At 37.8% G+C, this 26,087-nt stretch overlaps 2 protein-coding genes across 5 annotated transcripts; one reads left to right on the top strand and one right to left on the bottom strand.

The window, feature by feature from the left end:
- The first annotated feature begins 842 nt into the window (after nt 1–842).
- Nucleotides 843–9,285, top strand: LOC108673970 (mediator of RNA polymerase II transcription subunit 24). Of its 3 annotated transcripts, none has more exons than XM_047880624.1 (3): nt 843–860; nt 4,754–4,934; nt 5,661–9,285. In XM_047880624.1, the coding sequence occupies exons 2-3, from the start codon at nt 4,824–4,826 to the stop codon at nt 8,667–8,669; spliced, it is 3,120 nt and encodes a 1,039-aa protein (XP_047736580.1). In that variant the 5' UTR covers nt 843–860; nt 4,754–4,823; the 3' UTR covers nt 8,670–9,285. The 3 variants fall into 3 exon arrangements, with proteins under 3 accessions (XP_047736580.1, XP_018017350.1, XP_047736579.1); XM_018161861.2 differs by lacking the exon at nt 843–860 and adding an exon at nt 3,448–3,710; XM_047880623.1 differs by lacking the exon at nt 843–860 and adding an exon at nt 3,785–4,183.
- A 436-nt stretch (nt 9,286–9,721) lies between these two features.
- LOC108673969 (tubulin polymerization-promoting protein homolog) lies at nt 9,722–16,136 on the bottom strand. 2 transcript variants are annotated; one of them, XM_018161860.2, is made up of 4 exons: nt 15,845–16,136; nt 15,315–15,495; nt 14,466–14,595; nt 9,722–11,917 (listed from the first exon to the last, which is right to left on the bottom strand). In XM_018161860.2, the coding sequence occupies exons 1-4, from the start codon at nt 16,119–16,121 to the stop codon at nt 11,735–11,737; spliced, it is 771 nt and encodes a 256-aa protein (XP_018017349.2). In that variant the 5' UTR covers nt 16,122–16,136; the 3' UTR covers nt 9,722–11,734. The 2 variants fall into 2 exon arrangements, with proteins under 2 accessions (XP_018017349.2, XP_047736581.1); XM_047880625.1 differs by having other exon boundaries at nt 11,891–11,954.
- Nucleotides 16,137–26,087: the final 9,951 nt, after the last annotated feature.

The following is a 26,087-nucleotide window of genomic DNA, read 5'->3' as shown; positions in this document are numbered from 1 at the left end:
TAGAAAATAAATTATGGCTCGCCCCAAAAAACGTGTGTCGGGCAGATTTATGATTAAAGCGAAAAGCACACAACACACGAATTTTGGAAATTTGATGGTGAACGTACAGCCCGCCCCACGTTTTTTGGGGCAAGCCATAATTTATTTTCTATTTTTTAGTCCACAAGAAAAACGTGGTTTTTTAAAAAGTTTTTTTTAAGTATTTTATAATGAGTCAAATGACAACTACGCTCCCCATGGTTGAATTAATTGAACAGCGCAAACCTCTCCCACACGGAGAGGTTTGCGCTGTCTCTAAAAGACAATCAAAACATAATCATCAAACCAGCGGATAAATCATAAATCAGAAAGGGAGCGTCATGGTTGAATTAATTCAAGGACAGTTGCTATCCTGTGATGCCAGTTAGCAGTCCTGTGATGCTAGTTAGCCTATCTACCAGAAGGAAGCCTACCAGCATTTTTTACAGACTCGTAGCAATGCTGACTATAACCTATATATACAGTATACACAAGAGCTTGATATAACATAATCATCAAACCAGCAGATAAATCATAAATCAGAAAGGGAGCGTCATGGTTGAATTAATTCAATTTCAACCATGACGCTCCCTTTCTGATTTATGATTTATCCGCTGGTTTGATGATTATGTTTTGATTGTCTTTTAGAGACAGCGCAAACCTCTCTGTGTGGGAGAGATTGTTTTTAACTCTCTGCAGTCTCTGGGCTTGTAATCTATTGTACTTCGAATTTATGTATGTTAAACAATTCTTCCGTGGCATGCTTTCAAGTATCAGAGGATTCCAGTTTGACTAAGTTACGACTAACGAATGGTATTGCGGAACACTGACTCACTTCTGAGGTGAGTGAGTACCTACTGACGCACTGTGCCACTCTAGAAGCAATCTTAACAAGTTAAGTGTGGGACGACCCACGGGTGGGTGGCAGGGTCTTTTTTCCGGATAAATTCCATGATTTAGTTTTTTTTCAATTGCGTTTGTCGACAAAATTTATGATGGCAGTACTGCCTCATTAAAATATAAACTACAAAAAAAGGAAAATTTAATTTTTGCACCTGAACCCACAAATTTACTAGTATATTTTGAATTATAGGCCTTTTTAGCAGCGGACTTGGCCCTTTTTAGGCCAGCTGCCAGCGCTGTGGGTCGTTGCCGCACTCAACGTGTTAACATGTTAACCGTCACATGTATCACCAGTGGCACAAAACAAGATTTCAATGAATGCCATATGTACCACCGGTGGATCATTTACAAATTTAATTTCAAATTTGTTTTTCACTCATTTTTCATGGCTAGGAGGATGAATTATCAGAATAAGTGTCATAACTTATTTATTTGTTAACATAACCATTAAAAAAAATAGTTTCATACAAATTTCAAATGAAATATAGGTAACTAAAGTTTTGTTCTTTAAATCAGACTCTTCCTCAAACATAAAATTCAATGGTAAAAAAGGAAATTCTTCAAATAAAACAAATAATCTGCATAAATTGGTGATCATAATTAGTGAGATTACCTTTTGGAAAATTATCCATGAACCAACAATAGCATTAGATATCAGACATTACATATGAGAGTGGGTTCTTTAAAAAAAACAGGGCATAAATGTGGCTTATTTTTGCATTGAAGGCAGACTGTTTTCACTCTTCATGCTTTTGCAGCTGCAACTGAGCGGCCTTCATTTTTCGACAGCACCTAATAACACTCTCTACATCTTTTTCTTACATTCCGACATTGACCCTCTAACTCAACAAGGTAATGAGTTTCTCTTCCCACCTATAACAGCTGGTTCTTGTTCTGCATTCATTTTGTTCAAGTTTCCTGTTAGGAGTGAGTGAGCAATAGATTCTCGGAATTCTTTCATCAACAAGGGTTTCTTATTAGGAAATTTGTTGAAAAGGATGTGTAATTTGACCATAGCAGTTCCCAATAGTTCCAATGATACCAATAAGTCTTGGTATCATTATAAATAACAAACAACCAATGAAAATCATAACTACTAACTACAATATAAAAAATATTTTTTGAGAGCTATAAACTATAACCACCAGTGGCAAAATAATTATGATCCAATGTGTACCGTTTCCTATTGTCGCAATATAAGCCACTAGTGTACCATAATCTCTTGTACCTCCAGTGGTGCGCATGGCAGTGATGGCACTGAACAAAAATGAAGATTTAGTGAACATCCTTATGTACCACATGTGTCCCATGGTCAGGATGGAATTCTAATTTTGAAGGTTCATATATTATTTCGATCCACCAAGACCACTTTTTCTATCCAACATTGTTATTTGAGGCAAAAAATGAACTTCTTAAAGGCATAAAATACATAGGCTAACTTGCTCAGTTTTCACTGCTTCTGGCAGATCTTTTTATAAACGCAACAAATAAAACAGGCCCAAGAATGCTTCCTTGTGGCACGCTGCTGCGCACTGAAGCCCAGTCTGATACGGACCCATTAATACTGGCATGTTGGTGTCTCCCTACTAGAAAATCTCTGATCCATTTGAGTACATTGCTGTCAATTCCCAAAGACTGCAATTTCCGCAACAGCTGCTCATGTGGGAAACTGTCAAATGCCTTGGCAAAATCAAGGTACATTGCATCTACTGGCATCTACTGGCTGCATCTCTTGCCAATTTTTTTTAGAAAAATAATGAGAAAAAGCATATTTTTTCATGTAATTTTCAAAAATTGCATGGAAAATAGGTTCTTGCTGATGGTTAGGTAGCCTGGAAGGCTGGAAGCCCTGGATAAATCTTAAATGCCTATATTATTAACCTTTTTGAAAATTCCACTGAGAATGCCCCTGATGTGGGTATTTGTGTTGAAATTTCCATAACAACTTGGAAAAGAAAAGAAGAAAGATCAGACTGTAAAGTAAGGCTTTTTTGCTTGAGATATTGGTGTTTTACAAACCTCAATTCAGGCTGATATTGAGAACAAAGGCTTCAAACAAACTTTGCTCTTCCCAATGAGTTTCTTTACAAATTAGGCTGGAATTTTTTCCATTTGTAAATGAGGATGGCGGTATAAATTTTTCCAAGCTTACTCGGCTATTTATTTACAAACTAACAAAAAATATGTTAACTTTAAATTGAAAAAGTTATGATAAAGAAATTTCAGCAAACTTTGAATATTAATGGTCATCATGTCTGCAACTTTTACACTTTTTCTAAGAGGTCAACGGGTTATAATTTTTTTTCTCCACTGAATGGTATACTCATTTTTTGATCAGCACACACAAGATGATCACTAATACCCTGCACCCAAACTTTGCCACACTTTGACTACCAGCCACAAGCAATCTGGGCCTTTAATTAGCATCCAATTGAAATCAATTGCTGAATTAACACTAATAATTACACTATATAGATCTGTATCAGCCATCTGTATTGATCATTTGCAATTTGCCAGATCATTTGGATCTGCCATTTATGTACAAATGTAATGATTTTCCATCATTGGGCATAATAGTACATTAACATCTAAGGATGAATAAATTGACAACTTCCACTGTGTTGTGCCTACCTCAGAGCCTGAGAGAATGTGTAGCTTTCATTAGATACGTTCCCAGTTGCAAAAGCTCAAATCTGTCTGGAAGATGATATTCCCATGTCAACCATGGGGGATTATTTTGTAAACCATTCACATTTTGCAGTAAAAGCTGGATTAGTCTAAATATCAGTGTAAGTAAATAGTTTTAATAAAAGTTGAGGTTTATTGCAATTTTAAAATACAACTGACATGCCAATAAACCTATGCAAAAAGATAGTAACAATGTTTAATATAGTGCTTGAGGACATTATGGTTTGTATAGTGTTTAATAACTAGTGATAACTAGGGAGTAAGGAGCACAGGATATGCAATTGCTTATAAGGTCCTCAGACAGATGAATGATATAAAAATATCAATGAATGTTACTGCACATTATGTGATGAAACTTTGATGCTAGACAGGCTATAATATATCATGCCAAAATTTAGTGATTAACTTGAGGCAATCATGCTATAACTGAATAATGAATAAACATTTTGAAATTAGGGACTGATAATTTAGTCTAGCTACTTATGTTGCATCTTTACAATTTTAATGGATGAACACACAAAGCAAACAACATTGGGAGTAGGTTTGAAACAATGAAGCAAATGAAATCATACAGGTAAGACAAGAACCACATAACTATCGAGTCCATCAACACTTGTAATGTAATCTTATCAGAATTGTAGTAGGATTGTGCAAGAGTAATGCAGATTAATACACAAATAGGTTAAAACAGCTGTGAAAAGTAACAGAATTAGGAAAAATCTATGTAATTTATCAGGAAGGACTTCACTTACCGAACAGTAGGTATTGCAGAGTGAACTGATGCAAAAAGGCTTTCTTGGCAGCATTTTAATTACCAACTTGGCTTCAATGGAATTCAATTATTACCTACATCTGTTTGAAACGATATGGAGTGGAAGGATACATCAAGTATGAAAATTGAATTAATGACACAGATTGTTTGTGTGACAAAAAAGCAATGATGCCTTCCCACAACAAAGGGGGCAAAAGTCACTTGCAATTGCAAGTGAGCCAAAAACGCCTATGCTCCTTGATAATCTCACCCATACCTGTTCATTGCAAGCGACAAGTTGCCTTAACTCTGGCATTGCCTTGAAATTTTGTGTTTTCATAAAAATATGTTTGTACGGAAGAACATTTGATTACCATCTTAATTTTTTTTCAGTTTTAGGTAACTCAGTGCCAGAGTGGGAAGTTTTCAGATCCAATTGTCAGCTTTCAATCTCTTATCAAGAATGGTTTTGGAAACGGTTGGCAGCAGCAAAACCAGCAACATTCGCTCCTTGCTCATCAGAGCTTGGCGAGAGCGGTGGTCTGACATGCAATGGGGCATTCACATAAAAACGGTAAGAAAGAATCTCAGAATTTGTACAACTTGCTGAAATTTCAAAATTCTACTTATTGTGATGCCTGATTTGTTTACTCATGTACTGGTTATCTGGTTGTATATAAAACTGGCTGATCATGTTTATTTTATGTAGCCAAAAATTACTATCATGAATTAAAAAAAACAGGAGTAGATAGGTATTCAAGTGATTGATTGGGAATTTTATCTAGCTAAAGATTTCTTTGGTGAATTTATAAAAACACAATTTTTTAGGGGTCTTAGAATTGAGTTTCCAAGAAAAATATGAATATGATTCAGAACTTGGGAAGTTGGAACCCAAGCCAGACAAGATTAACTATAAAGTTGTGAGCTTGCAATTGAATTATAGTTGCATTTCAGCATGCCAAAAAATGTAAGGGACATTATATATATTGATATTGACATTGTTAATTTATATTATGATTCAGTATTAAATTTATGATTTTCTTTAAATTTTGCAAGTTTCAATTTTGTTTTGTTTCTAACTCTCCTGATTTTGATTCTCACTTTATCTCTGAGGTTCTTGCATTTTTTAAAGAACAATTAATTCATGCTATATGACTAATTCCATCGTTCAAGTAAGTAGCCTTCTTCCAGAAGTGTTGAGGCTGCTCTGATTTTAATAACTCGTTTTTATTTATTATATTGATGAACTAATTTGATGCCAAATCATGCTTCAAATGTATAAAAATCTAATTTATTCCAGGTACTTCCTCGCTACATCAGTGGTGACATCTATCACTTGTCAGACTGCATCCTGCAGCAAGCGTTGATGGGACCTCTACCCAACCAACTTATATTGTCCTACCTACGCCACTCGCTAGCTGCTCATGTGGTGTCCTATGGTGGGGTTTTAGAGAGCATCAGTAAGTATGACTCACTTCACAAGTCTCATTGCGTTGCAGCTCTTCTGGATCTCCTGGAATCAACTCCCCATAAAGTGACGTGCCGAGGCAAGCCTGAGGACTGCCTTATGCTAGCAACTTCCCTGGTGGCCGCAGTGCTATGGCTCCTCAAGGTTATTCTCCACGCGATCAGCCGTTCACCAACCCCTGAGCAAGTGGCTAACCTAAAAACTGCTCTCAAGCTTGTGGAAAAATTCATGGAGTGCCAGTTTCTCAAAGGCTTGCTTTACATAGCCCATCTGGAAGACCCAGCCCAATGGAACCTGGTTGTCAGTACCGTAGCTGAGATTGAAAACAAACTACTTACATCCTCATTTCCAGCACTTGCAGAGTTGAAAGATATTTTTCCTGCAATTTTCAATGATCTTAGGTCACTAAGCTTGGTGCGACTGAGTAAACCTTCAATGCAGTATAATCCTCGCATCACCCCCATCAGCTATGGCCTGCATGCGCGCGTCATGGTGGAAGCTGTGATGCATCCCACGCATAGCAGCCAGGCTCTTGCCACCCAACTCATACTATACAGTCAACTCAGAGGCTTATCTGAAAAAGGACTCTATCTTGAGCTTCTTGTGAGTTGTTTCTTGGGCCTAGGTAGCGAGGAGGAGTTCCCTCACCAGCAACTCCAATGGGTAGGCTTCACCTTCATCAAACTCCCCAGTTTGATACAGCACATCCATTCTGGGTTGAATGGTTTCTCCTCTACGCCATCAGCCGCATCTCAGCCCCTAGTTGACGCTGTAAGAGAGTTCGTCCAGCGCACTAGCCTCTTGGACGTGGCTGACCGCAGGATGAACTGCAATTGCTTGGAATATTTGCTTCATGAGCTCACGGTGCCAACTTCACTCCTGACAGAGCAGGATATGGCTGCTGCTTTGACCCTCCGCAAAGAAGACCCTCTTGCAGTTGCTCAGATGCCAGGCTTGGCAAAAGACGGCAGTAATTCGCATATGGCTATTCCAGATCTTATTCTACGAGCCCAACCTACTGTACCGAGTATCCTCAAAAATCTCAGTAACAAAAATCAAGAATCTGTTCTTCCGGTGATGAATCTCCTAATTAGTGGAAAAAGTCGAGACCTTTTGTTGACGGCCGCGGCCGCGTCGGGGAAATTGTTCATTTATGCTCAGAAGTTCGTGAAATTCAATCAGCAAAGTTTAGAGCCTCAACCAGGAGAGACAGAATCAATGGCAAAGAACCGTGCCCTGATGTTCGACCTAACATTTCTTCTGCTTTGTCATGTCGCACAAGTGTACGGTGTGGATGTGGTGATGGGCGAAGAGAAAGATACGTTCGTGGAAACTTGGATGCGATGTCACATGCCTGAGAAAGGCAGACACAAAAGCATCATTCCGCAGTGGCGTACCGACACATGTCATTTGCTGGAAGTTGTGCAGCGAATTAATGCTAAAGACATGATGTCTAAGTACGGCCAGGCTCATCTTGCCGAAGTTTGTCATGCATCTCCCCTCATCATGCAGAGACTCACGTCTGAACTAATTCAAGGTTCGGTGTCACTTCAGCATGCGACCGAGTTGCTAGATCGCTTGTGTTCTCATCTTTGTTCGTTGCCAATCTGCATTGCTGCGTGGACTTGTTCTTATTTACAGGAAGCTTCGTCATTAGAAGCTGCTAAAGTCAATGCCCTCCTCAACCACTTACAGACCAAACTATCCAATCAAGAACCCACGCTCACATTAGGCAGTTTTAAAGATCGATCATTGCTAATGTCAGACATTATTGATAATATGGTTAAAGTCACCAAGGAAAGCTTTGCCCCAGAACAAGACGAAGCAAAACAACAAAGCTCTTCGTTCTTTTCGTCCCTCATCGCCGAAATCCAAGCAGAAGATCTGATGGAATGCGCCTTAACTAATGCCCGAAATCTGAGTGATGAATTGGACGAGGCATGGAAGAAAATGTTCACAGGGTGCGGTATTCTCTCGCATTCAAGTCTATGGACTTTTGAGAATCTCTTGCGGCTCGGAGGGCACAAGTGGTTTGTTAGCAGTTTGCTTGCTTGCGCTATGGAGAGTGTCTTTGAGACGGATCTAAGCAGGGCGATGGATCTTGTCTACGGTATCCTGCAGATAGACCTGCAGCAGTGTTGCACCTGCCTTCTCTTGGACACGCTGCCTCAGTATCTCAATGAACCGTGTAGTGTCGCGCTTTTGAGTCACCGCCGTATCGGTGCGCTAGCGAGACTGACAGTACAAGTGCTCGTGGCTGCGTGGGCTGCGGCAGCCACCCTTGCTGGAGGTGGGGATGCAGGTTCTAACCCAAGTTTTAATATCACAAGAAAAAGATCTTATGCCGTCATGAATGAAGAGGATTCAGATGAACGGCTACTACGCCGGATAGGTTCGCTAGCTCTGGATCCAAGCTCGCTGTCAGGGATCAGTCGTGAGGGCTTAGCGCTCATGGTCGCGGTACAGAATCTTTTGAGCGCTCTTCTTAGAGCTGTTCCCAACGGTGTCGTAAGTCCTGTTAGTGAGCTGGTAGTGGCTTTTCTGCTCGAGCTTCTTGCTGCTCCACCCATTGTTTCTCCGCTTCTTACTCTGCTTCCTCCTAACTTGCTCTCAGTGCTTCTCGCTATCCATCCTCCCAACACGTTCACCCCCAGCCATCTGCTTGCTCTGGCTCTCCCTGTGCCGTCGCCACCGTCGTCTGTACCATTTCCGTGCCTCCCTTCCCCTCTCACTCACTCCCAGGAGGCCGCTGCTCGCCGGGCTGCCGCAAAGCTGCTGTGTACACATAGGAACTTCCTGCTAGCGGCGGCCAACTCTCATCACCAGGCTGTGCTTGGCTGAGAAGATTTGAGAATACCACGATGACATACCAACACGTACATCATCGAATGATCTTATACGAGTTCTGGGGCTGTTTTTGGCTGAGAAGATTCATTCATTTCGTATATCATCGAATGATCTTGTACCAGTTCTGGTTGGCTTTGTCAATGTAGAAACTATATTGCACCGCGTTTGAATTAATACCGTATACTTTCCCGGAAACTGACCCGAGCCTCCTGGTCCCAAGTTGAGCGCGAAAGCATCTCTGACTAACACATCTTTACTGTCACTCTTGAATTTGTCGTTTTAATAATGTTCCAATAATTAATATCCATATCGCAAAGTCGCTCATCAGATCTTCACACTTGTTCCTGGTACTGAAGATACCAGTAATAAAGCAATATTTTGGACAAATTTCGGAATTTTATATTTTAGAGGTTTTTCTTGACTATTTCCTACCGTTTTGCTGCCTTCGAAACATCCTGTTCATCATTAAAGGTTAACAATATTTCTCTGTACGATGTTGAATGCGCCATTCAAATATCATACTCATTGTATATTATTTATTGTACACATCTCTTCGACATCACTATTTTGTTGTACATATCTCCATCAATCACAATAAATTTCCTATCTATTCATGTCTTCAATATCCTTCCGAGCAGCATTGCCAAATTCTGTGGCTCCTATAAATTTTTGCTAAACACGTATTAATTGAATACCTTGATATGAAATGAAATTTTCCCCGTAGACTCATTCTCGTATAAGTGTTCCGGCTGAGACTGATCGTTTGAAAAACTCGTGTTCTCAAAACTGATGCTATCATCTGCTTCCGGATACTTTGAGGAAGTAAAAAATGTGCGTAAAGCTTCTCTTCGTTTCACTGTACTTTTGATTTTGAACTCGTGGTTTAAAATAATTTTTGATAGATAATTTCACTCTTTGAGTCAGGATGAAATTATAAATAGAATAGAAGTGTCGGCGTTGAAGAAATAGGCCCATGGCCTGTTGCGATATTTCGCGATCATACTAAATTACCGGAGGACAGTTTTTGGGATCATTGAAAACATATATTTGTTTTTTTTTATAACGTGTACTTGTCGACATTCTCTGCATAGGAAGTGACATTCAAGAGACGAAGGCGTAAGAGAACAGTTGCTCGGAAACGAGCTTGAATGCTGCTAGTTTTAAAATAATTAAAACAGATTCGTGATATTATTCATGTAGGTAGTAAACTTGTCGCAACAATTAAGTTTCATGAATTCTTTCATTTCGAGCGTTAAAGAAGAAAACTTGTGTGAGATTTTAGATAAAATGTAAACTAAAATAATTTCAACCTGTGAGAATTTAGATAACGTGTACGCTTGGCTATAACAATGTTTTTAAGATATAAATATACAACAAATGCGATAAATGTTACAATAATTTACTCAAATTTACAGTCATGGTACAAATAAATATCTTGCACTATGTAGTGTGCTTCACATTCATTGTGGAACTAAGACGTAGAGTAATTAAAAATATTTCTTGGTTGTTTGCTGCATTTATGCCCGGTGATGTAATGATTTTTATTTTTGATAATTGCTGCAAAGTAGTGCTTAAATCGACCATCATCTGCGCCATCATGTTGCAATTTACATGAAAAATTTAATTGGAATCAAACAAAGGACTAAAACTTCCCGGAAATATGTTGCAGAGCTACATTAGAACACATTTACCAGCAAATATATCTAGAGGTATTTGTTTTATGCATTTCCGCCCTATAAGTTCTTATATTTAAAGTTTGCCTCTAATTTTTCTCTATTTGTGATACATGGATTTAATAAACTATAATACAGGGACATTCGCAGCACTCAAATCACGTTCTACATTGAAGGTAATGAACGAAAATGTTAATTCGTGTTGAATGAGTAATAATTTAAAATTGCTTGATCTATGAATATTTGAAGAATCCAATAGGAATTTGAACTGAAACATTTCGTACAACCTTATATTATGTTGCTATTCTCATAAAGGGCAGGGGAATATATTTACGTTTAAATTTCCACTAATTTTTTTAAAAATTCATGTATACGTGAAAAGAATGATTGTAACGCATATTTCTTTGTTTAATTTAATTTGATACTCTTTTACACGAATACACCGTCTTAATCAGCTGGTACGCAATAATTATGCTTGGATAATTACTTCGGTGTAATTAGCATTTTATTTGAAATTAACATACCCACGCAAATGAGCGATTTCAATGTATATGTTCTATTAGGATGTAAAAATTAATACATTGACTGCCTCAAGTGATGCTGCCTCAAGTGATGTCAACATCTCTGAGAGTTCACCGAAATTTTGCTCCGTAAATAATAAGTGTAACTATTCATGATTTGAGAGCTGCGCACATAACAACGTACAGCCGAGCTGCCTTGACGGTATTGATTGGCTTGCGGCACTGTAATGTTTATATTGTATTGATTAGTTTATTCCACACAATAATTCAAGTTCCATTTTCGTTCAGATGCACCGATTCGTTCATTAACACAATGGCTTGTTACTGAAGCGCTGTCAACGCTCGATTATTGTTATATGCTAAATTGTGAAACAATATAAAAATGACATTCCTGCTTGGTTGAATTTGTCGCTGGACACTACACGCTTCTAGGCGGAATAGAACATTCTTTTTGAAAGGAAAACTGAGCAGTAAATTTTAATTTTGCTTACACTATTAGACAATGTTTTACATCTGAATCTAGACGGTTTCCATGATTCTCTGTTGGAATTCTCATAGAAAGTGTTTTATAATCAATAAGACGAAAAGTTTGCAGTGCTGGTGTAACATATAAAGCATTAAAATGGATTGAATTTGTTGCAATTTATAGTAAAATTCTTTGGAATAGAATAATAGATTCCTGTTTCCCTGGTATTAGGATCGAACAATTCACCAGAGGGCGTTATTCGCTCATACATTATCTATCGAAGAAGGATAAACGTGTGATCATTCTTAAACTTATCCTAGAACTCCGTAACCGTATTATAGGAAAAAACCGTTTACACCTCCGTGCTGACCGCGTTTAGTTTTCATTAAAGTGACATATTTAGTGTGTCTTAGCGTATGAATCTTTATTTTTGTATCCTGCGACATATCCGGACTTATCCGCTATGTCCTTGCGTCCGGCGACACCTTTACCCTTACCATCTGCGTCGAAACGTTGCTTGTGCGACCCCGTGTACTTCTGGGTGTTGGTGAGGCGGTCCACGGCTGAGTTTTTGACCACGCTCTGATCACCGGGTCAGAAAAGAGAAGTCTTTAGGACGCTGAAGGGAGGGAAGATGCGGACACAAAACAGCGTTAGTATAAGCACAAATAAGCTTTTATATCCTTATTAGGACTTCAACGGAGGTGTTGCGACGTGAAAACTTCTTTCGGAAGGGGCCATATCAAGGTACTTTTTGATGAAAAATTGGATTTGATAAGTAAAGAATTAATATCAATGTGATACTCAAATAATTTATCGAATACATGAATTTAAATAATTACAGGATCATGGCAAAAAATTTGGTCATGACTCAACATCATTTCGGTAAGCATTAGCGGTCCATGGCATATTTTCGACTATCTGTGATTGGCTGTTCGCAATGCATTTTGTCTATTCATTGACCACAATACGATATTCCGAAAGAAGTTTAGTTGTAATTAACTTATATTATCAATCAAGGCGTCATCCCTCAAACGCTCGTCCGAGTTGGATTTTACTATCAAATCAACTTAAAATTAAAAAGAATTCATAACAATTCTTTAATGACATTAAAAGCTATTTAATGTAACAACAGAAGTGCTATTGAACTTAAGTAATCATTCCAACTCGCACGAACGGGACGATGGAGAATAAGTGACATGACGTCAACTACGTCTTTTTCGGAACTTTCAAGCGATTATCGACTAAATACGAGTAAATGCAATAAAGTGGCACCCCACTTCAGGGGTTACAAGCTACACAATATTTGAAAGCAGCTTTAGGTAAATAAAGAATATTAATTATTTATGATTCCATCATGTCACGTTATCTCGTAGAGTTTAGTAGGCAGGTTACAATTAGAACAATGCTTCAAACCACAACATGTACATACGAACAAGCACTCAAGAGCTACATATATACATATCAAACTGTTTAAAAGTTCTACTGCTAAAGTGCTAACGCAAAGACTGGACTTTGAACGTTCTCAAAACTGACTAATTGTTGTATGTTCAAGCCAATTCAGCATGATATACATAAATAAAAGTAATGTAACTTTGGAAGTTATAGAGGACGCATCAATTGATGCGCTCCCTCAATTAGACTGTCATTGTTATGAATAGAAGGTAACGTAACTAAATTATGCTTCATCAATAAGGCTTGAAATTAAATTAGGAGCTTCCAAGTTTGTTTAATGCGACTTAGCAGTGAAGGTTTTCAGTCTGAAAGGTAAGTCGCGAAGGGTAAGTGTTCGAAATTTGAATTGATAAGTACCATATGCTAGTCTAATGTTCTGATGTAAGCTGAAAGGCCACCAGATTTAGATGATGTTTTTAAACAAATGAAAAGCAATGGCTGCACAAAAAATTTTTGGCGTAAACGCATGTTTCACGTAAAGAGAAGCAACTTACTGACGTTACTGTACACAATATACAATTACATTCGCCTAGCCCTAACGTAAACCTCATGTGTCACAGAATGAAAAGCTACTGTACACAATATACCATTACATTCGCCCAACGTGATACGCATGTGTCACGGAATGAGAAGCTACTACTATATATGTGCACCATATACCAATTACAGTATATTCACCTTATATGATTTGTATTTACTGTGAATACAAATAATTAAATGTGAATTTAATCTTAGTTGATCCAGCATCTATTTTCTCTTATGATGAAATTCGTGTTCAGTAAATGTGCGAATTAGTGCGCTACCTGAAATGCTCATTTAATAACAGCGTCTAAATTCGAGCTGAACTAGAAGATTTCTACACGCTATATGTTTCCATACAGTATTTCCTTCAGGTATCTCACCAATTTCATGCTTTACATGGGATAATATAAATAAAAACCAATCTAATTATATGTAGGTAAAAGCATTTACAGGTTAACGAGGAAAGAACCGATGGGTATATAAGGCTAGTATTTAGTCCATTGATGCTGAAATTTTACAAGGGTATCTAAAAAGAGAACGGTCACTCAACGAAACTTAGATTAGCACAAGCTTTGAACAGATGACAGCGAGCGAAGGAGCAAGGATCGTACAAATTTTATATGCAATCAAGTTGTTTGCACAAGGATAACACAATAAGGGAGCAAGCAAGGATAGCAATCATGTTACAAGCATCACCCAACACGAGAGGTAGCAAGAATTGCAATCATTTTGTATTTACAGGCATCACTCAACATGGGGAAGCAATGATTGCAATCATTTCGTAGGTATAAGCAATTAGTCATTATGAACTCAAGGTCAATTAGCGAGGTTTGGCGCTGGAGAACATTTTCAATCTTACTCGAGCTTAAAATTTGGCTACCTGTTATCTTTATCAAATTCATCCTATATTTTCGAAAAATGTGAAGATTCTGCGTGATTGGACTTTAATTATGACAAATGCAAATGTAAATTGCATACAAATATAAAAAACACAAATTTTCGTTAATACACAACAAATAATGAAATCATGAACAGCGTCAAAAACGACGACGGAAACCTATCGAAGTCTTCTATTAAAATAAGATTGTACTGCATATATAAATTTAAGAGACTATTTATCTCAGAAATTTCTAATCGAGAACTCTTCTCTTACCGTCGTGCCTCGAAGCCCTGGGGTTCCGCAGTTTTTGAGTTTATCCTTGATGGCTTCAAGATCCTGATTTTTATACTTGGCGAGCTCCGCGAGGTATTTCTCGTAGTCTGGATAGGCTATCTTCATTTGCCTGCAACCAAATCATGAACTTAGCTGTTTTAAATGAATCGTCCTAGTACGCTGAAGCCATCGTTTGCTGTTACTTGTTGCCGATAAATAAGCTAAAGAAGCCCTAAGAAAACAAAACCTCGCCTTTATACAGCCCGAACAAAATACATGCAATAATTTACTTGTCTTATAACTGATGAATGGCACGAGTGAATATCGCTAACTTTTGAAAAATATTAACATAGGTGCGACAGAGCTCCCAGTTTGTCACGCCATGGCCTAAATATGGACGCGATAAGAGGTCAGGGCATTCGCCTGTCTACGTCTTTTTGGCTCTCGGGCAGAGCGTCGATATATTGATTGCCCCGCCTTCTACACAAATCAACCTTGGCCCATTACAAGAACATTAAGACTTGCTGACTGGCACATGAGTTCTCTTGCCCACAAAATAAAATATAACATCATCAGCGTACGCTAAGCTAGAAAACGGTTTATTTACTATCTAGAATAAAATTTCCTAGATATTTTTGTTGGTAACGTCGGCGGTATAACGGGAACACTTGGCGCTTTAAACGTACGCTTTCCTAATCCCATTCCCGCTGATGGTTGAACTAATGTGTTTTTTATATCGTGGTCATGGTTGCAACGTTAGTCTTATATTTAACATATGGACGAGCCTTGTGATTAATCTAAAAAGCTTCAACCAAATTAGTGCCCAAGCCATAAGTGTCCGTCACTCACTTAAACTTCTTAAAGGTGATGGCAGTGTCGGTGGTGGTGATGGTTTTGCCGTCAATAACCTTCGCTTGCTTCATCCACTTGTCGGACTGAGACAGAGTTAACTGCTTGCCATCAGACTTGCTGTCGCCGAATTTGCTGAAGGCTTTGAACTGCTCGCGCAGAGTTGGGTTTTTGGGAGTGCCTGATCGTAAACGCGTGTATTTCATATGTGATATTCGTTTACTAGAAATCCCAGAATTTTTTGCAAATTTAGCACACGAGTTTAGCTAAAGCGGGATTTCTGCTATTTTTTATAATCTTGATTACTGTTTTTCCCTCAAACAAGTTCTTGGATACGGTAAACCAATCGAAAATCCTTCTATAAACTAAATATATGTGCCATAGTACATCTACAGAAGATGTAGAAGCCATAGTACATCTACAGCACGGTTAATTGACAATATTGATACACGTGAACAGTTATTTTTAGACGATTTGCATCGTAATATAAGTAAATGTATTTCTTTTTGAGGACACACAATCTTTCTCACCCGGTGACTCTCCATTGGCTTCAGGCTCTGGACTTTTGACGCCGTCCTTCTGATCTTCAGACCTCGGAGTGTCGGGGGCTTTAGCCTCGTCCGCAGGTCTAGGGGATTCCTTTGAGTCGTCTGAAGGCCTCGGAGAGTCCTTGGGCTCCTCTGCGGTCCTCGGGGAGTCATTAGATCCTTCAGAGGGTCTAGAGGAGTCTTTGGGCTCCGCGGGTCTAGGGGACTCTTTAGTCTCGCTGGTCTGCGAAGGTGCAGGTGACGGTGCAGTCTCTGCCATCTGAAAATAGGCAAAGAGATTAGACCATCATTATGTCATTAATCTATTCATCAATTGAGTCTCAACCATTTCGATGACGCTAACGACACTGATAACAGTAGGTAAGAGCGAGCTCAGATGAATGTATTGCTTCCTGAACTTTAATTTACGTTAACCTCTAAAAGGCTCATGCGATTTAAATTTTGCTTCTTGGAATATCCACCGATCTATCGTAGAATTCTTCATCCTTGGCGGACTTGAATAAATTGCAATTATTTTCAGCTATGTTGATGTTCAGACTTCATGTCTGTGGCTTACGTGGAAAGCTCACCCTTAAGGGCAGTCACAACTGTGGTAATAAATAATAAAATCTTTAATTACACTTTGTTGCGGATTGTTTGGTGTCATTTACAGGTCCTGCGGGATCTTTTAATGGGCTTAATTAATGTGTTTTATTCAATGGTTTTCATTAAATATACTTCTCAGAAAGCGTATCACACAATCGGCATTATCAAAAAAGTATAATTAAATGTGTATCATTCAATGGTCATCAGTCAATGAGTATCAATAAATGACAATCATTCAGCGGGGGCATCACTTTATGAAGCAAGCAGAACTCGGCCACTCCGTTCATGAGTCACGCACGGCAGCCTGGACAACCTCTTTAAGAGGGCAGCGCGAGTACTCCTGAGTAGAGAGTCTTTTGACACGCTACACTCAGACAAATAGAGGGACTTTGTCCAAATAGCGATGCACTTTTTGCTCCTGTTTGGGCCATCCTGACTCTGTATTGCCCGGTCGTAAGGGTGTATCACTGTTACGTATATAAAGTGTGTCACTATTTGGACAACTTGACTCATCAATTTTTGAGCGTAGCTCTAAACTCTGCGTTTTAATTAAGTTCATTGGAACCTTAATTTGGGATCATGTGTCTAAGTAACGATCAACGAAAGCATGTAGTTGAAACCGCAGGTCTCGCATTCCTGATATTTAAGATCGTCTGTAAAAGTAAGTTTCTTCTTATTAATTCTACTTTCAAATGTATCTCGCTTTGAATTTTCAACCTATTCAGCATTTTTAAGCAAAATATTTCGGGTACGGCAACACGCAACATTCCACCTGCTGATAAAAAACGCCTGGTAAATTTGCTGTATACAGATGGGTCTAGATTTAATTATTCGGCAAAACTGAGTGTCTAAATACGCGTTCAAAAGATGCAATTTCTATAGATAAATTTTCACATCCGAGTGGCGAGACAAGATTACAAGCGTGAACTCCGCACCAGCGCATGAGTCACACAGAGCGCATGCCCGGACGCTTCTTCGCCGTCGTGCCCACTAAAGTTTGCCGAGGCTTGCGTGACAAGTCCATGGGTGGGGCTGCAAAGCTTCGATTGTTTAAGATATGATAATGAGCTATATTGCTAATGTTGTACTGAAGGAAGGTTGTATGCCTCAAAAAGTAAAACAAAATTTTACGTACAAAATATTTGGTTATGTTGTTTATTTACCGATGTGAGATGTAAGAATGTTCATTGGCTTGTGTGCATACATCAACGTTTGGTGATTGATGGACTCAAGTGGAAAAAGCGAACCTGAAGGCTGCGCGTAGGCAATAAAATAAGCCTTGTAGAATTGGAATTTCGATTTAAACAGATACAAATTGAGGTCGAAAGCTTTTATTTTAACTTACGAACCTTGGAATTTTCAGTCTCCATGTTTTATCTTTGTCATAAAAGGCTTAGGAATATATTTATGTTATCCTCAAATAGGGAGTCAAATGTGACTACTTCTTCATTCGGACGGACTCAAAATCCTAGTATTTTCTTCATTTTTTAAACCCGATTCAAGCACTCCTCTTATTCTGGCATCCCGACTATCTAAGCAATGGCTGCTACTGCGATCATTTGTCTTGACAATCTTTATAGGCAGATTAGGGAGGCAGGGGCGAGCTTCAAATTATTCTTGAAAATTGTACCCTAATAAAATTATTGACTTAGCAGACGCGGTTACGCTTCCAACACATTATAAGAGTGCTTTCACAACATGAAAAATCATTAGTTGTGTTTCATACCAAAATTGTTCAAACTTTCAGCTGGGCATTTTCAATCATTTATCTATATTCATAGCTCTCATAGAAATATTTATGTTCTGTAAAATCCTAAGCATAGTGCGTCGTGTTAATAGTTTTTTTTATTCTGGCGAAGAAATCATTTGATTGAAAAAATGCCGGCTCCACTTGCGTAAACAAAGAAATTTTTGTGTTTCTTCTCTCGGACCCCTGACAAAAATTAATTTTTTCAGTACATCAGAGCGTAATGATCACATTAAGGTAAGGAGTGCCGTGCGATCGATGCTGGCCTCGCTTACCTCTACACACAGAGAGACTCTCTGTAATTCCAGGTGATGGCTGTGTCCTTTTGACCTCAATGTCGACGCAAATTTCAAACTTGGAAAAAATACTGCGAACGAAATTTTAAAAGAAAATAAAAGGGATCTCTGGCTTGTTCATAGCAAATAGATCCGTAAAAATGAGATCCATAGATACTAAAAACGTCTGAAAACATGATACAAGTTTTTCACGTGCTGGAAACTCATGTTATGTGCAGCCAGTAACTGTTTGCGATTGGCCTAACATTTGCTTTGTTGTTCGTATGTTCATTAAGCATCAAATAGAAGTTCATATTGTTTTGATGCTTCCTGCGCTCTTTTGTGGGCGATATTGACGATTATTTGGGTCACGACTTGTAACAAATTAATCGATGTATCTTGAATAGGAATTTCTTTGAAAAAATTCGTTTCATTTCGATCAATTAATCAAAATGACGAATGAGAGATTAGATGAACAGGTTCATGAGGGTTACACAACGTTTCAAACTTTATTTCTTCGTACCTGAATGCACTGTAGATCTTAAATTTTGAACTGTAGTCGTTGTTGTCATTTATGCTCTTAATAGCAAATTCGTAAAAAATAAGAGGTTCGAACTCGACAGTTTTGATAGAGAAATGGATGAGCGACTTCCTTGTAAGGGATATGTGTGTGATATAGAGGCATAAATGTCCCCCTTGTACAGTTGGGTGAGAGCCAGAGTCGCGTATGTTCTTCTCGCTCATATGACAAGTGAACATCGCGCTGTTAAAGTGTTGCTCGATCAAACAAAGAATCGCGTTAATTTTTTTAGTTAAATAAAAGAGGATTATTTGTGCACATTGCTATGGTTATTAATAAATCTTACGTCCATCAATGTTGTTTTGTTGAAAAAGATACTTCTAGCTTTGAATAATTTATATTGTTTTCGCCGTCTGTTTGTCAACATCAATCAACAAGTTTTATTCTTCAGTCTGAGTAACCAAGTTTGAATAATTTATTCATATCAATATACCATTAATGCAGTAAAACTTCGTATGAATTCTCACTTTAAAACTAGGCTGCAGGAATCATTTCCCTAATATTGAAGGTTCCGAGCTCATGGCGCTATGTAGCTACAACCCCGGACACAAAACACTCGACGGGGAGACGAGCTTTGTTCACTTTCCTCGCTACGCGTGTCACTTGACTAACAAATGAAAGAAGTTGTTAAGTTCCGATCACGATTGGTCATTTCATTTGGTTGAAACAATCGGAGGAAGTTTCAGAGCCAACGTTCTGTGTCGAGTCTGCAATGGTTTATATTTGATCAAATTTTGCTTTAACATGATCGATATGTTCGACAACTTTGTGATCGCATGAAACTTTTCTCCCCCTCATAAATTTATTGAAATTATTTCAGGAACTTGAAAAAACCGCAAACCGAGAAGAATTTCATCAATATTATTTTCATTATTACATATTAGCAGGCAAATGAGTTTTCTACTAGCGAAGCAATTATACAGGATTTACTCTCTGCTTGATGAGCGCAAGATAGACCCGTGGTTTTTTTGCAGGGTTCGTGATTGCGGAAGGGCGGCATATATGCACCCGGCACTGCAGTTCTCATCAACACGAATTTATTGCCACAGCAAGCTGCTGCCGCGCGCTCTTTACTTTGTTACAGACTTTATTTTAGATCTTTCCTTAAACAAAATTTGAACCCAGCGTGCAACTTTCGACTAACCTAAAAAAATAGAAATAAAATGAAAAAAATATTTCAGGAATGAAGAAGTTGCAGGATCATCAGGATCATTTTGCAGCTTTTTGATCACCAGAGGAGTTTCACCCATATTTTAATTTTTTTGTTCAATAAAATTTGTGAAGTGAAGTGTGTCAAGTAAAGTGTGTTTATAAAAAAAATTTCCCCTATGTACTAGCTTTAACGGTTAACCGTAAAGCGTCTGATCAGTTGCTATGGCTTGGCAGTAAATTAAGTAAATAAATTAAGTAAATTACAGTACTAACTTTCACCAGGAATTGTTCTTAAAAAACTACCTAGTTATTTGCGACCTTTGATGACAAGGGAATCAGAGATCGGATGTTTTCTTTTTCAAAAATAAGAACGATGAACACGACTCGAACTCTTAAGTTTTGATATAGATAGAATGGATTCTGGCATTCATTTGTGCCTTCAGATCTGACCTTAATTATTCGAACATGTCGTCGCATCAAGTTGTGAAAATTACTTTTTTTTATTTTGTACGGATCGAAGATGAAGTTCGTCATGTGCCTTGGTCAAGTTAGTGGCTGAACATAAAACGTCATATTCTAAACGATGGGAAATGTTAATATTGGCTTCTAAATGCAACGTGACGTAAAATGCTCTAATATTAAATGCTCAATGGTTATTATTTTACTATAATTTTTTTCTAATGATTTATAATTTGCTGGACCTGAATTATCCTGACTATATTTTTATCCGAAGAATTTAATCAAGCAGGGGACGTTCTTTCAAACGTAACGGCCGATTTCTCATATGTGATTGGTAGGTTTAGCTTGAAAAGCCGTCAGTAATTGGTTGACGGAGTTACAAACTCTTCACTATTTCTAATAGTACAGCCCTAGTAGATTCAACAACGAGAGTGTGGCAGCAACAGGTCCCCGCAAGCGTGCGTGACGAGATTCTGATCGACCAAGAAACGCGCCTTGAATCCCAGAGACGACGGCCGCGGGCAGGTATGTCCTCTTCCTTTGTGCTGCTGTGGCTGTGCTCTCAGCATAGTTGGTTGGGGGATGGAATTTGTTCATTAAGTTAATTGTTTCTGAAGGTTTCGGCTGGGTAATCACAGCCTTCTTGTTATAGGAATAAGCTGGGCAAAATTGTAATTTTGTATAAGGTTATTATTTCAATTGTTACATAATATTATTATTATTATTCTAGGTAATATTTTACAAAAATTATGGGCCCGTAATATTTCAAAGACTAGGTCTTTAACGGAAATAATGTTTAGCCATTCTAAAGAAGTTCTAGATTTTACCTCAAAAATGTTAAATCGTTTTCGAAGAATGTAATTGGAAGGACTTCATTTCCACAGGTAATATGTTTCCAATGAAAGCCGCCGTATAATTTTATCCGGTATATTTTTGAATGCTCTCGCCCTAATTACGAACAAACAAGTCTTGTTCAACGTAAACATCATGCGAGTTGTTTACTTGTCTACGAACGCTGCATGTGAAAGTACTGATAGACTAATCGTGTGCATGCATTTAACATCACTTTCACCTTCACCAGGCTTCTAACCTCGATGTTGGAGGAGAATTTGAGAGGGATAAACTGAGATGGATCAATTTGTGAAAGGGATGAGAGGAAAGTTTGAGAGGGATGAATTTGAGTGCACCTTCGAATCTCGTTCCTATCGAGTTAATAATACAATTTACGTTATTACAAACAAAATTATGGCCTTAATCTCTTAAAAACATTTCGACAGGTAATTGTGCATGCTTGACACGAGTAAATAGAATAGTTTTATACGGAGGCATTTACCATTGATCTTTATGAATTTTTTTTTGTAAATAGAAGTACGTACATTTAAAAATAAAAACACTAATATAATAATGAATTGCCTTGGAAGTCTATTAGAAAATGCTCCTCTCTCGCGGTCACACAAGATAAGGCACACCTTTCCCGAGCATTTCACCGCATGAATAGGACCCAACTTGATTTTGCTTGAAAATTCAGAACACATGCCTAGTTGGTAGTAGGTATAGATTTACTATTATAATTATAACTAAATTGCAAAAAGTTCGCGAAAAAACTATAATTTTCAAAGATTTCATGATATTCCACAATTCCGTGGAGAGGCACAGCGTTGCGGCTCACTGCCAGGCCGCTGCATGACGCAGCACTTATTGCCGCGGAGTTGCGTCACAGCTAGCAATAGCTACGCGAAGGTGCGGCCTTATAGTTGCCTTCTCATTTATTATAGCTCGTGTTTTTCACTCATGGATCTATATATGTTTTGTGACATAAATTGTGCTATTCACAAAACGTAATTAGCATTGATCGCGTGCTTGCATGTTGGGACCAAAGATAGTTTTTTTTTATTTTTGAGTACACAGATGAGTAATGTTCACATCATCTTTACTTACGCATGTTATTGAAATTGTTTTTCCACAAATAGCATGCAACAAATTTCGCAACTTTTTAAATTGTTTGAGGCTCTCTTCCATGCAGGTAAGATCAGAAAAACAAATTAATATGTTAGTGATGATAAAATTCAAAATGAATTGAAATGAAATAAGATTACATTAACTTAATTTAGTCATATGAGTTGATCATCCTAAGGATCTTAGATTAGAATTGATATTATAAATCCACTTCACGAAATTTTAAGTAATAATAAATAAATTTCCTTCAATACAACCCACGAAGTTTCCATAAACGAAAAAAACTGTAATTTAATATACCGGCATTATTTATAATTAAAAAATGTCCGTGCTTTCTACCAACTCCATCTTGTTTGCTATTTTTAGCTGTGATGTTAACAAATTCTTTCTCGACGTTTCGTGTGCGAGGAGAATCGATGGCCTCCGTTGAGAGTGTGGCAGCCATGGGCATGTGTAACCAAAACAAATGAACGACGTACACACCAAAACAAGACTTTTAATCCTTGTTAAGCACGAGTCCTTAGTCCTTTTTAAGGATTACTGCCTTGATTACTTTCCTGCCACAGGTTCCAAAACATGGCATGGTTTCCCATGCCGGTGAAATTATTTTTCGGATAATTTTTCCTAAAAATTTGCATACGTTAATAACTTCGCATTTACATTTTTTTATTTTCAGACGAGATTAGGTGAACAAATTAATAAGTTCTTGTTAAGAGAGGATTACTCGTCCGGCCACGTTTTACGATCAGACAATGAGGTCATCTCAAATTAAGCGTACGCTAATTATAAACGGGACTAAATGCTGGCTCAATTATGATACCGCTTGAGAGATTATGTGGCGTCGCGCTGCAGAAATTGCCATTTAATAATTCGCTGAGGTGTGTGTTGCCAAGACATCGACAAAACATCGGGAAATTCGGCACAGGATAGCTAAGATTATTCTGTATGGAATTTTGCAATCGTTGTTGTTTTTCATAAAGTAATAAATTTTACCAGCATATATGTACCAAACCACGATGCATATGTACCAAAATTTTGTTGTTCATGTGCTCCAATCGTGTATGGATTGTTGTTATTTTAAATAAAGTATTGAAGTCGGCTCATTATCATTAGTTGAAACAACTTTGAACTTTCCCGTCGTAACTTCAAGAAAGATTTGTAAAGTTTACTTGATATTGATGAGGAGTTATTTGTTCTGAAACAGCGGCTATTTAACCAAATTCTGGAACATCTGCCTAGTGACTGGAGCAAGCTCCATGGAGATGGCAGCGGCTTGTGACCTTCATAACAGTTCCGTAATTACCAGCGTTCGTGTCATCTGACGATTCAGGTCACTCACGAAACGAGCTCCTCGGGCCTGGGGTAATTTGGGCATGCCTAGAATTGGAGGGTTCTTGTATGAAGGATGTTCTTTTTCCTATTGTTATTTATCATATTTTATCTAAATCTATATTGACACAGCTATGTTTGATCGAGCATTGAATGAGCTTGGCAAAGCAACTGTCATGAAACATTGAGAGATGTTGCAAACGTTCTGAGAATTACATTTTCTATAAATAAAACTGTTACGCTAAGGTCCACTTGCAAGTTTACTGTCGAAAATATTAAACTTTTTATAGCGATTATAAATACATATCATATATATATTGATTATTTTTATTAATTTCCAGACATTTAATCCTTAGCTCTATAAGCACAACGCTCTGGCTGCTTATTATAGAGAAGCTGCTCATGAACGGCGTCGTCGGCATTCCCGGCACGCGCATACGATGCGTCCGAGCGAAGAATTTTGAACAGCGCAGCGACTATTGTAATGGGTTGGATTATCGTTGGTTTATCCTCTGAGGTTCGAGTTCCTGCAGTTCGCTCAATCTAAACTCTGGCTTCCACATATCACTACCGGGTACGTGAGTGCAGGCTCATTTATTCATGCGCGATAAGTCGCCACTTTCAAAAGAAATTTAATGGGAATTTGAAGAATTGAATGAATGGGAATAAATTTGATTGGGAATTTGAACCGATGATGCGACAATCAATTATTTAAGATGGCAACTCTAGATAGGCATAAGCATTTATCCTAGTAAATATTATTCGTTTGAAATGAGTACTACTAAAAATAGTTCAGGAATTTCATTCGCGATTAAATAACAAATTTCCCGAAGAATGGAAGATTTCTCAGCTCTGATAATCCTATACAAATTTGAATTAGTATGTTAGTATGTGCGCTTTAAGCAACTAGACGCATGATATGATAAATACGACTTTCTATTGCCAATCCAAACGAGCTGAAAATTTTATGATAAAAATGTAAGTCACACAATGACAAATTAATTGTGGTCAGTATATTGATGGGCAAAAACCATAAATTGCAAAGCCACCGGTAAGCCGCGCGAGATTTCCAATAGGGTACGCGAAGGATCGTCAGGAAGTATCCACTTACAGCGCACGGAGCGTTCACGCCATGCATGCTGAATTAATGTATGCTTATCAATCGCTGCTGTGGATCATTAAAAGTGAACGCATTCGTGTACTGCTATGAAAGGTGAAAACTTCATTATGGTGTATGGCTGGGAACAGAAACGAGTTAGCTATATATAATCTCCAGCTGATGTTGTTGAAGAGCGGATGGAGAAAAAATTGGTTGGCATTTATTTAGTCCGTTATATAGTTCATATATACCTTTTAACATTAAATCCCATTGCTACAAAAATGCAAAGCCTTGTAATATTTTTACAGCAGACGCATGTGGTGGCGTGTAATTTACAAGTGGTCATGAGAGAATTATTTATGCATTTAAAAAGTGTACTCGTAATTCATATGTTTTTGTTTATGTTATATCCTTTATATTTGGGTCCTATTTGCGTTAACCTTGCTGCTCAAAGGCAGCTAGGATACCCAATTTATTATGATGCAGAGTGTAAATTTGGCAATAAATGATGGTAGTTTCCTCTCACTAATCAGTATCAGGGTCTGCAATCTTGTCACGCTATCTTGATAAGGAATGCTTAACACCACAGAACGAATAAGTTATCGCTCTCACAGATAACGATTGCTTAGCTGCACACAAATAATATAATCAATATAGTAGATTACGATTACTTAGCACGACACAACTAAAAAGTAATCATTATCGTAGATTATTATTACTTAGCACGACACAACTAAAAAGTAATGGCTATCGTAGATTACGATTACTTAGCTCGACACAACTAAAAAGTAATCACTATCGTAGATTACGATTACTTAGCACGACACAACAAAAAAGTAATCTCTATCGTAGGTTACGATTACTTAGCACGGTACAACTAATAATATTCGTTCAAAAATTTATTTTTAGTCCGTTATATAAAATTTATTTTTATTCCGTTTAAAAATTTATTTTTAAAGACAACACTTCCAAAGAATCCAGGTACTCCGATGTTAAGCATGTACAGTTAATTTCTAATTTTATTTTCATATAAAAAATAATTT

The sequence above is a fragment of the Hyalella azteca genome, unplaced genomic scaffold, assembly GCF_000764305.2.
Source record: "Hyalella azteca isolate HAZT.00-mixed unplaced genomic scaffold, Hazt_2.0.2 contig5738, whole genome shotgun sequence".
Lineage (NCBI taxonomy): Eukaryota > Metazoa > Arthropoda > Malacostraca > Amphipoda > Hyalellidae > Hyalella > Hyalella azteca.
This window is presented reverse-complemented; position numbering and strand designations above follow the sequence as displayed.

Excerpts from the sequence above, each read along its gene's own strand:
- LOC108673970 (XM_047880624.1), top strand. The coding sequence starts at position 4,824 with ATGGTTTTGGAAACGGTTGGCAGCAGCAAAACCAGCAACATTCGCTCC. Across the intron at positions 4,935-5,660 it reads GGGGCATTCACATAAAAACG|GTACTTCCTCGCTACATCAG; the intron begins GTAAGAAAGAAT and ends AATTTATTCCAG.
- LOC108673969 (XM_018161860.2), bottom strand. The coding sequence starts at position 16,121 with ATGGCAGAGACTGCACCGTCACCTGCACCTTCGCAGACCAGCGAGACT. Across the intron at positions 15,496-15,844 it reads AGCCAATGGAGAGTCACCGG|GCACTCCCAAAAACCCAACT; the intron begins GTGAGAAAGATT and ends GTTTACGATCAG. Across the intron at positions 14,596-15,314 it reads ATCACCTTTAAGAAGTTTAA|GCAAATGAAGATAGCCTATC; the intron begins GTGAGTGACGGA and ends ATTTGGTTGCAG.